The 11,722-nt window shown below is 39.1% G+C and overlaps 1 protein-coding gene across 2 annotated transcripts in view; it reads right to left on the reverse strand.

Annotated features, from left to right (window-relative positions):
* The window catches only part of LOC144196746 (PH domain leucine-rich repeat-containing protein phosphatase 1-like), a 29,017-nt gene extending 17,514 nt beyond the window's left edge, over window positions 1-11,503 (reverse strand). The window contains exons 1-6 of one of the 2 annotated variants that reach the window (XM_077717169.1): window positions 9,853-11,503; window positions 9,639-9,792; window positions 7,033-7,229; window positions 2,045-2,170; window positions 1,759-1,907; window positions 1,213-1,359 (exon numbers count right to left, since the gene is read on the reverse strand). In XM_077717169.1, coding sequence (XP_077573295.1) covers window positions 1,213-1,359; window positions 1,759-1,907; window positions 2,045-2,170; window positions 7,033-7,229; window positions 9,639-9,792; window positions 9,853-11,178 — 2,099 coding nt within the window. In that variant the 5' untranslated portion in view covers window positions 11,179-11,503. Of the gene's footprint in view, window positions 1-1,212; window positions 1,360-1,758; window positions 1,908-2,044; window positions 2,171-7,032; window positions 7,230-9,638 lie in introns of both variants that reach the window. The other variant, XM_077717168.1, reaches the window with a different exon arrangement.
* Between the last annotated feature and the right edge of the window lie 219 nt (window positions 11,504-11,722).

The raw sequence follows: 11,722 nt of genomic DNA on the forward strand, positions 1-11,722 counted from the left end.
AGGCAAGCGCGCACTTCCGTTGAACATTTCAAAGTATGTCATGTTCAAAAGAAATGCAATTTTGCAATTACTCACATGTTTCAGATTTTACACATGATAGCTTTTAAGTGATCGCCATGAGGAAAAATCTGATTAGAAAAACATAACATAATTTGGCAATTTGCAAACTGCAGGACGGTGAACATTTTTGATCAAATCAATGTTTGTGATGGGTTCAAATAGAACAAAAAGCAAATGACGGGTTTTCACATAATTAATATTTAACACTAAATTAGCTTTCATATGACATACATGCGAATAGCCAAAAAATATATTTTTTTTAAATATAATCGTGTTTTTTATTTATTTTATTGCATTTGAAAGAGTAATTTATTAGAGTATGCGGTCACATTGGTGGTTTGATTTGTTTTAAAAAAAAGATTATCTGCTATTGGCAATTATTTGAGACAATAAATTGGCCCTAATGGCCCAGATCTGAAATATTTATAATTTAAAGTTTCAGAAAACATTTTTTTAAATCACAGTAAATGTACTATTACTGTGAAGGCATTCAGTTTGTCCCAATCTATTAAGTTTATGCCATAACATTCAGTTTCAATTGGATGCAGTCAGTTAATGACCAATGCAACTTAAATACAATGAACATTTAAAGAAGAGAACACATTAAAAACATATTTGTTTAAAAAAAATTTACAGACGAAAATTTCAAGTACGCATGTTAGTAGACATCCCTTCCTTTGAGACCTATTTTATAAAAACTTACAAAGACTAATTTCACATGTTCGTTAATTTGGTACTGAAGCTTGATTTAAAGGAAAACATGAATCCAAACTGCAGTACAAATCAATAAAATTGCTTCAAAATTTTAAACATGGGATCAAATTGAAGAATGTTCCGTCATCCTTCACCATCCAACTGATGGGGACTTCATCAAAATGATGCCATTGGGTAGTGAAAAATAAGAGGCAGCTGACAACGATGAGGATGAGGATGAAGAACAGTCGTTATTTAAGAAATCTGCAGATATTCATTATGGCACGGAGTTTGCAACAACGTCTACAGGAGATTGAAGACTATGGTCTGAAGATTCCATCAATGATACAATGCCTCAAATCTGACACAGAGGACTTGGGCTAGATTTTTATTGTTTTTATGACCTGATTAAATCTTGTAGGAGAGTAAACTGATTAAGTGTCTGTCTGTTCAACTCACGTGTACATGTTTCCAACTTCCACAGGAAGGGATGCAAGGCAATTTCCTGACAAGTTCAGTTCAGTCAGTGAAGAAAGGTCACATAGGGCCAGCGGGAACTCCGGCAAGGCATTATTTGACAAACTGAGAGTTCTTAGTTTCGAAAATCTGCAACGAGTTTAACATAGTATGGCAGAGCTAAAATCAATGATCTCTACAAAATGCTGCATTTAGACAAACAAGGGTAATGGTGATACTTGACAGGACTGCATTTAGAAAAACTTTTCCAATAAAAAGATGATAACGCTGGGACTATAAAAACTCGGAAAAAACGTCAATGAAAGTGAAAATGAATAAGTCATTGGTACTTGTACTATGGTGGGCGATCAAGAGTTAAAAGAAAACCGACTTAGTAAGAAAAAAAAGACATTTGATATCCTAGCAAGAAGAAATGATTTAAAAAAAATATATATATTTTATTAGTTTTTTTTTTGTTTGTTTGGGTTTTTTTTCCTGTCATAACGGCTATCCTCTCATTTTGACAATATATATGCCTTGAAAACTCACCTAGTAAGTGCTGGAATCCCTTTGTGCATGGACATGAAGTTATTTTTTAGATAAAGATGTGTAAGATCGTGGCTGTAAAATAGCTGAGTAGGTAATTCCTCTAGACTGCAACATGACAAGTCAACCGAGTTCACCCTTTGTGACATGATCTGATTCGACAAAAAGACAAAACAAGTGGATTCAGTGATTGCTAAGTCCAATGTTATGTAAATCAAAATTGTTTTGAAAGATTAAAGAAAGGTTAGAAGAAACTTTCAACAAATATTGTGAAAGGAAAGTTTAATACTTTTGAGGCTGTTCTGTGCCAGCAGAGGTACTCTGTGTAGGATTCATAGCTGATGTAGTAGGTCTTGCTCTGGGGACCAACAGAGCTAAGTGCCAAACAATGGTTGTGTCTCTTTACCTCCTCCACCTATAAACAAAACACACATGCGGAGTTATTTGTATCGCAGCATCATTTCTTAATAGAAGCCATTGTAATGTCTAAATAACTACCGCATTTTTTCACATACAAGCCATATTAGTAACAGAAAAAGGATGACTGAATCAAGGGTACGGCTTACGTGCACAAATTAGACTTGACATGCATGAAACTGCAAGGTGATGAAGACAAAACGCCATAACGCAAGACAATGCAGCCGGTACGGTCATTTTTTTCAAAATAGAGAAAAGACAAACAGATAAAACACTAAATAAAAATTATTTTCATGTCTATGAATGAATTTCAAGAAAATCGACTTTATCTTTCATAAAACGTGAAAACCCCCACTTAGTTGTGCCTGCCATTGCTAGCTCAGGGCGCCACCATTTTACCTTTTACCGGTAGTTAAACGTGCTATGACTGGCCACACACGAGTAGCCCTGATACATGTTTGTAGTGTTTACCATGTCAGCATATCTCAATAGTTGTTAAGGCTGATCGAAGTTCTTGCGGTCAATCATTAAAATATCAGCCTTGATACCTGCGTAATGTGTAACTTATCCTATTATTGCTTGATGATTACGGAAGGTTTACCAAAACCAGATGGGTAAGGACACACTCCTTGGGTGTACTGCTCACGTGACTCCTTTTTTTAATTCGTCCAGGTACAGGCAACACCTTTTCGGAAATCCAGCAGATGATTCTTTTGAGTCATACAGTATCTTTGAAAAACCATGTGCGATGATTTTTCTAAAGATTTCCCTTCAAAGTAGCATATTTGAACTCACTATTAAAATCATGAATATTCAGGTGAAAATTGAGAATCAGGGGGCATCTTATACGAGAAATCGTAAATTTTCAACGATTTTAAGGCAATTTTAAGGGTATGGCTTATAGAGGTGGTCAATATGTGAGAAAATACTGTTGTTACGACTCTACCTGGTGGTAAGATGTACCACCAAAAACCCGACCAATGAGGAGACAGAAACACAAGGGAATTAACATTAAATGATAATTTGATAACACCAACCTCAACAGAAAACCATGACTACGGGACACAAGCAAAGGAACTTAAGTGGCACCCTTAAATGAAAAAGGTAAAAAATGCTATTGGGTAGTGAAAAAGAAGAGGATCAGGACAGGTGTTCAAATGAACACCCCAAAATACAGGAAATAAGGACTAATGGTGTCCAGTCCATGTGACTTTTCTGGCTGTCATTAGCAATAAAATTGTGGCTTCGGGCATTATAATGACAAGGCGGGCATCAACTCCAGTACAGTATCTCATTTCATGGGAAAACAATGAAGGAATTAAACTTTGAGAAGGAGGTAAAGTAGCCTGTAGAGCTCAGATAATAAGACATTTACCATATTTTATTGCATAGAAGCAAGTTGTCTCCACGTATATGCTGTACCCCTAAAATTGCCTTAAAAGTTGAATTTTACAATTAATCTTGTAGAAGACGCCCCCTGAATGTCAATGTCAGCCCCAAATTCATGTTTTTAATTGGAAGAACAAATCTGTTATCTGAGAAAAATCATCATACATGGTATTTCTAACTTACTGTATGAATTGAAAGGATCATCTGCTGGATTGCACATTATTTGAGTCAATATCACAGGAGGTTAATATGAGAGAATTAAGAAATTACAATTTTCTTACCAGAAGTTTAAGATGTTGTGTTGGCCATATTCCTTATAATGTCGCAATATCTCGATTCTTTCGATGGTTAATGTTACTGCAATAGTTGTCACTTTCACAAGAAAGAAAAAATAAATTAAAAAATCAAAGCGGAATTTTGTTTTATTTCATAATCACAAATGTACAATCACACAGCTAAGCCTTCAAAATATTTGCACAAGTAAGTTTTTTCACATTTTATGCAAGATACATTTTTTCTTGAATTGTATTCATAGATATCAAAATACATTTTGTTTAGCGTTTCTTTATTTATTTTGAAATAAATGACCATATCAGACGCATTGTCTTGCATTATGGCATTTCATCTTTGTCAGTTTTTTGCATGTCAAGTCTAAATTGTGTTTATATAAGCCGAACCCTGGATTCAGTCATCATTTTTTTTAGCCACAAATATGGCTTATATGCGAGAAAATGTGTTAGTGTCTATATAAAACAACCCAAAACACAGCAATTAATTTGTAAAACGCTGACAGCAAAAGTGAGTAAACCTCAAGTGAAAATCTCAGAATTAGGCTAGAATTGGGACTAATTAGGCATTTCCTGCGCTGTGTATTGCGAGTAGGTAGTGTAACTAGGTGTTAGGTGTGTTTGGGGCGCAGATTTATTAAATTATTAATAATTATTATTTAAGGTTGTCAATTTGGTTGTCACTTTCATAATGGTCACTGGAAGTTCAACATGACACCTAATGGCAAAGAACGCTCTTAGGATCTGAAATATATGTATATTATTCTGATGAATCCACCTCAAATAGTGAGGCGGGCCTTCCTAGGTGGGCGCAAAGCTATACCTGGAAGCTTGTGACACAAGAAACATACTTTTCGACGGACTAGAAAAAGCGTCATTGCACATTCAATCGGTTGATAGCAGTGGCTCGCTCACTGTCAGAGTTCGCTCAGGGAGTTATGCAGAGGGGTTGTACTCGCCTGACTAAACATGGGATATAAACATGTCGGGTAACAAAACAACCTACGAAACACCATTGTCTATTATAAATGAATGAGTCAAAACATAGGCTTTGTTCTTTTTTTTTTTTTTACAGTTTAAGGACGGTCAAAATTGTTGAAGAAGGCTGGCTTTAACATGAAGCCAGCCAGTCAGCAGCATCTCCACACATGCGATGCGTGCGAACCCTAGCACTACCAGCTTCTTTTTTTAAATAAGAATGTTCAGGAAGGCATTCTAATAAGCGCCAACAACAGCCCCCTGCCCGGCCGGACTTAAATGGAATCGTTTTGCCATCCTCGTCGGCCAAAATGCTGTTTTCGGACAAGGCTGAATCCATCCGCCGTAATGTCAACGCAGCTCGCATTTCTAAAAAAAAGAATCCCCCCTTCGCTGGTGCTCTCTGCCATCCAATTCATCAAGAAGTTTAATATTCAAATAATTGCCACGGCGTAATGTAGCACGGAGCTCGCATTTCTGATAAAAAAAAATAAACAAAATCCACCCTCACACGGGCCCCCGGCCTTAAAAAGCTCTATTTTTTGATAAAAATGATGGCACCTGTTGTCCGCTATTTTTTTTCCTCAGCTGAGTGACTTTGACCTTTTTCTGTCTACCGCCATTTTCCTAGTAGCAAGCGAAAGAGACGAGAGTGGCTTCCGCTTGTGTTTCACTGTGGATTTTCACATTTTTATGAACTTTTTTTTTTTCAGAAAGAAAATCTGCGTTGTAGTGAAACCGTGAAAATTGAAGCCGTGAAGTGAAGAAGGATCACAGTACATTATATTTAGATATAAATACGTTAGTCTTTTCATATGCTTATAACTGTAATATTTGATAAATACACTTCTACACTAATAGTATGTGTACTTGTATTTTGTATAGGTACGAAAACATGTAGTATGGTAGTAATAATAGGAGTAATCCTACTTGGCCGTTTTTAAATTATCGCGGCCATGTCTGGGAATTATTCACGATATTCGAGGGATTACTATTCTATTTATCGCACAATAAATCAAAGTAGGAACAGTCATTTTCAAGCATGTGATCGTGATGTGCGTGTGTCAACTTTGGTCATTGATTAAATGAGACTAAACTTCAAATCTCATGTTCATTGGTTCCCAACACCAACAGAACCAAAATTCAGACATACAAGAAAAAACACACACATCGGCATTGGAGCGGCCCGGTCTAGCAAGTGGTTAGCGCGTCCCTCTCACAGCTCAGGGGTCCTGGGGCCAAATCCAGGTCATGTCCATCTGTGTGGAGTTTGCATGTTATCCCCAGGCCTGTGTGGGTTTTCACCAGGTACTTCGGTTTCCTCCCACATTCCAAAAACATGCACGGTAGACTGATTGGAGCTATAAATTGCCCCTAGGTATGGTTGTGAATGAGCATGGTTGTCCGTCTCCTCGTGGTCCAAAGTGGTTCAGAAAATGAGATGAGATAGACATTACACATTGTGGAGGGATAACTTACTACATTGAGGTTAATGATGGTAGAAAACTTCTTAACCAATTTAGCTTGCTATGAAAAAATGATAGTCTTATCCAAAACGGAATCCAAACGGTTAAAAGGTGACCCTTTAAACATGGAAACTCGCTGGTTTCCAGCACTTATAAAAATAGTGAATAATTAAAAGTTGTACAAAAGACACAATATATCGTATTTTTCGGACTTTAGATTGCACCTGAGTATAGCAGGTAATTCAGATCACATTTATGTATTAATGTTGTTACTATACATATAGGCCTGTGTTTTATTTACGATTTTTTTTTATGGGACTTAATGTCACATTCAGAGTGGTTTATTATAATATACCATATATTGAACTTTTTAATATATTTATTATTTTAAGAATTAACATTATTGCATTTGAATGGGTAATTTATTAGAATATGCTGTCACAAAAGTGGTTAAATTGCTTTTAAAAAAGGTGACAATATTGCATATTGACAATAATTTATGAGACAATATCTTGCAACGGGTCTAACTTTATAGATGAATTAATTTAATTTGATTTTAGCTCTAGCTCGAGGAGTGTTTAATGACTGATGCATGGCCTACTTTGTAATGCATTAAGCAAAGAGCTGGCATGAAACATTTATCTGGTGGAACCAATGTTCAAAACTAACCTGGCATGCAAATGGCATGTTCCTTCTATTTAATTCAAATTCACAATTCAAAGCATGCTCGGATCACTTACCTTCCCTCCAATAAGAGGGAGTATGTGGATCTTGCCCAGGTTGGCGTGTTTCACAGATGACACAATAAGGCAAGTGCCACTCAGTGTGACCTGCCGTTTTGACCAGCGGTTTACAGGCAGCACCAACTTCCCTTTACGCACATTGAAGATGCCAGAAAGCTGCAAACGGTCAGAAACTCCCACACTTCGAGGCTTACCTGTGAACAAAAAAAAGAAAGTCACATTACTAAGGATGCACTGATACCACGGTTCGTTTTTCCTGGCTGGCTGATTGGCTAAATCCAATTACACTAATTATATTTGAGCAATCACTTATCTCAAGTAGTCATACTTTGAAATACTTTGAATGTACGAGCTTAATTTGTTTTTAAAACGACTGACCTCGTATGTCAAGCCAATCCCAGCTGACTTCAGGCCGTAGGCGGAAAACAGCCTGAATCGATAGCCAGCTTATCACAGGGCTAGTGGATCCAGACAACCATTCATTTTACCACAAAGTCAGAAAATTTCTCTTAATTTTTTTTTCGGATTTGTGCTGTTGGAATGGTGGCTGCTTCTCCCTCAGCCACCTTCTCATTGAATTCCTCATGCATTGCCGAGCATTGCATCAACTACTGCTTCGTTGAGAGTTCTTTTTGGTGGCCCTCGACCAACTCGTCAATGTCCTCCTTACTGACCACAAGCCCCAACCGCCTGCTTCCGCAACTCAATTTTGCCCACTAAGTTCAAGCACACAATGACGAACGGCGGTAAAAAAAAATAAAAAAAACAGGGAGGTGTTATGAGACAGCCAACGAGAGCCTAGTAGAGTGTAGTGAAATTGTCAAGCAAGAACCAGTGCATCTACGAAAATGTGTACTTAGTAAACTATACACCCTGCCACATTGATATCTTTACCTACTGTTCTGCAGGGTGTATTTAAGGACCAGTCTCCTGACATTCAATGTCAGTTTGTCTGCGAATCAACCTGTTCCAGTTCGCTGGCCTACTTTGACTGATCTTTGTTTTAAATGTATCCTGCTCGATTAAACCTGCTCTACTGACCACTCGCCTGCTTATTCACTCTTTTCCTATGCCTGCAGCCTGCTCAACTGACTGTCAGTGTTCGCATTTGGTTCTCCTGTCCCATGCCCAACATAACTTTAGCTACCAGAAGGGGACTGTTATCCTCAACGGGAACAGGAGTCTGGGTACTCATCTGCATCATAAAGAAGAAGGGCTGGCTTGATCCAAAGTGGGAAGGTCCCTAGGACGTGGTGCGAACTGAACCGATGGCCTTGAAAATTCAATATTAGTCAATTTCAGTTATTTTTTTATGGATTTTTCCTTATGAAATAATCGTACAATTATTAGCTTGATCTGAGTGATCTGTACAGAACCAAAGTCATGAGGAAGTTTCTGCACAGGAGCCTTACTATCAGTGACGTGCGCTAGGGCTATGCGCGAATAGCGAGTAGATCGCAGACATGAGAAATTAGAATAAATTAAAATGCTTTTCCATTTCAATATATTTTTTGGTGTTTTTTTCAGAGGTTTGGAACTAATTAAATAAATATTTCTATTTCTAAACTTTTATTTGAGATACGAGTAAATCGACATACAAACTCGGGCCCGGAACGCATTAAGCTCGTATCTCAAGGTACCACAAATAAATGAAATACAATTATTAGTTACTAAATTGTGAAAGTAAATACTTTTATTTACTTTTTAAAAATAATATAAAATATTTGTCTGGCTACCAATTTAGGGTGGCACTTGCTTAGTGCCCATTGTTCGTTGGGATAGGCTTGTAATGGCAGTGGCAGATCGTTATTTTTAAAGTTGATAGTGATATAATATATAAATAATCCCTCGAATACCACGACTTCAACTCTCGCAGGGTCAATATCCCGCAGATTTTTTTTCTGGGAAAAAAAGTTCATAAAAATGTGAAAATCCATGCTGAAACCTGCAAGCGGAAGCCACTCCCATGTCTTTCGAGTGCCACTGGAAAAATGGCTGAAAACAAGTGGACTCAGAACTGAAGAGAAAAAATGGCAGGCAATGGGCGGTGGCCATCATTTTTTAAAAATATCTATAGTTTTCTATGCGGCCGGCTGGTGCGATGAAGGCGGATTTTTGGAAAAGGATGCCGGACATTTTTATTCGTGATGCCACTGGCTAGCTTCATGGAAAAGCAAGCCTCAATCAGCAATTTTGACCATCATCATGGTTTAAAAAACAAAAAAAAAGTTCATATTTTGACAGATTTGTTTATAGCAGACAAGTGTTTTTTAAGTCGTTGTTACCTGACATTAATCAGGCGTGTACAGTAATCCCGTTAATATCGCGGACAATCGACCCATGGCCCAAAGAAGACAAAGAACTAAAACTCTCTTTTACCTGTATTTTTTTTAAATGTATATCAAGCAGAAAGGAATTATTTTCACTGCGAGTATTTAAAGTGGTTACATTTTTAAATATATACATTATATTTAGATATGAATAAATTAGTATTTTGACAATTTCTGTATAGTTGCGAAAACATGTATTGTGGCACTAACTACAATATTCGAGGGATTACTGTACTTCTTTATTCTATTTTTATTTACTTTGTAAGTACTCACCAAAGTAGAAACAAATTAGGCTGCAAATGCCTGGATTCATTCCCTCCTGCTGCACCCTCCATGGGTTTTCAAAGCCCAAATTGGTAAGGTACTCATTCAATAGTTGCAGAGGGCGCTCATGGTCTCGTAGACGTCGCACAATCCCCCCATGCAGCTGAACAAAAAGAGCGGGAGTTGGACTAGAATTGATTGACTCAAGCCAACCTTTCCTCACTGTGGGGATCTCCGGGTCATGCTGCACTGATGCTTGGTTGCTCAGGGGCCGGTTCTGAGAACTGCTGCAGCCTTTGGAGGGATGTTTCATTAGTTGAGGTGAATCATTTATCTCACTATCAACAGCCGTAATGACATCTGACGTGCTTTTTAACTGTTCGGGACCATATGAGGGCGGGTCTGCAGAGTGTGTTGGAGAGGTAGTAAAGTCAAGTTCATCAGACGAGCTCTCAAATGGGTCAGGTCCCTCTGTGGCACTGTCGCAATGTTGGCTCAATGCTGAAGAGTCTGTACCCAATCCTGTGCCTTCACTAAGGGAGTCCTGCTGCGGTGTACTTCTGCATTCCCCAAGGCTGAAGTCTTCGCAAGTACTATTCTCCATGTCTGATCCAGAGTGTGCACCATAACAGTCAGTGACAGGCAAGTTCAATTCCAAACCAATGCCCTTGAGGCAAACTTCTGATGAGGAGTTGGTTGCCATTTTCCCATGTAAAATCTGGGTATCAAAAAATTGTTTTGTCCGACAGGTAGACTCATTTTCTTTCATCTTAACGTCTTTGGGATCGGATCCATCACTACTAAAGTCATCCATCTGTCCATTCTTATCTTTACAAATATACCTAGTAGCAATAGTTTCGCAATGTATTCTTACGACAGCTTCAGGTTTACTTGCTTGCAGCTTGCTGACCACCTGTGCAGCCGTAGTATCCAGAGTACATAACACCGGTCGCGGGTGAGATGGTGTGAGCCAGTCGTGGACGTGAATACAGCCCCTTTTAAGGTCTGATGTCACCCATCCCTTATCAGATGCCTGAAGTTGCTTTAACTGCTTCTGCCTCAGGAAGGTTTTTCTATCCAGACTAAGGGTGCTAAGCGGGGAGGCTGGAGGAGCAGGACTGGCTACCTCCGACGGGGTCACTCTCGATGCACAGCCCAGGGACAAATTCCTCTTGTGGCGTTGGCGTCTCTTGCTCAAGGAGTTGGAAGTACTGCTGTTGACTGGTGAAATATTGTAAATGTTAACGGTTTTCACAGCGGGGGTATTGATATTCTTAGCCCCACTGCTGATAGCGTTAGCAGCTTGGTTTTGGTAGATACCATTCCTGATGGCGATCTGGAGAAGGGAGGTGGCCGCGAGTCCCTTCCCCAAGAGTTTGGGCTCAGCGCCTCCACCCTCATCTTCCCCAATGGATGGTCGCTTTCCCATCGATAAGACTGTCAATCCGCTTGATTTCAGGTGGGCGCCGTCATTATTGCACTCTTGCATCCACTGAGGTATTTCCGAAGTTGAAAGAGCCCTAAACTCCTGTTCCTTGACACGTTCCATCCCCGAAGAAGCGCAGTTAGTGAAAACGGCCAGCGGGTGAGGACTAGCCTGGGTTAGCCTTTAGCTCCGACTGCTATCCTCCCTACAAAATCAATGTAACTTGTCGTTAGCCATGCTTAGATACTGCGTAATTCCTCCAAATATTTTCTACGCTGCTTCATCCCATTGCTTTTGCCAGACCCCCTAGTTCACCGACAAGGGCGAACTGTCTTGTTGAGACAGTAAAGACATAAAACGGGATTTTATGTTGTCGTCATGGAAGCCAGCAGCGTACCGCAAGCCTTGCCGTGGAGACGAATGAGTGACGGTCTGCCGCCAGGGCGGGTCTCATTGCATACAATTCATGGTGCATTCAGGCTCAATTTGATGCTCCGGGAATTACACTCTTTCTCTGTTTTGTTTTCATTCATTCATTCCTTTTTTATGTGCAGCTTATTCTCAGAAGGCTCGCAGCGATGCTGGAGTTTTATCCAAGGCAACTCTGGGCACAAAGCGGTGAACATCCTGATATGGATTTCCAGTCAATCCCATGGCACACAGAGGC

Source organism: Stigmatopora nigra, chromosome 5 (assembly GCF_051989575.1).
Source record: "Stigmatopora nigra isolate UIUO_SnigA chromosome 5, RoL_Snig_1.1, whole genome shotgun sequence".
Taxonomy (NCBI): domain Eukaryota; kingdom Metazoa; phylum Chordata; class Actinopteri; order Syngnathiformes; family Syngnathidae; genus Stigmatopora; species Stigmatopora nigra.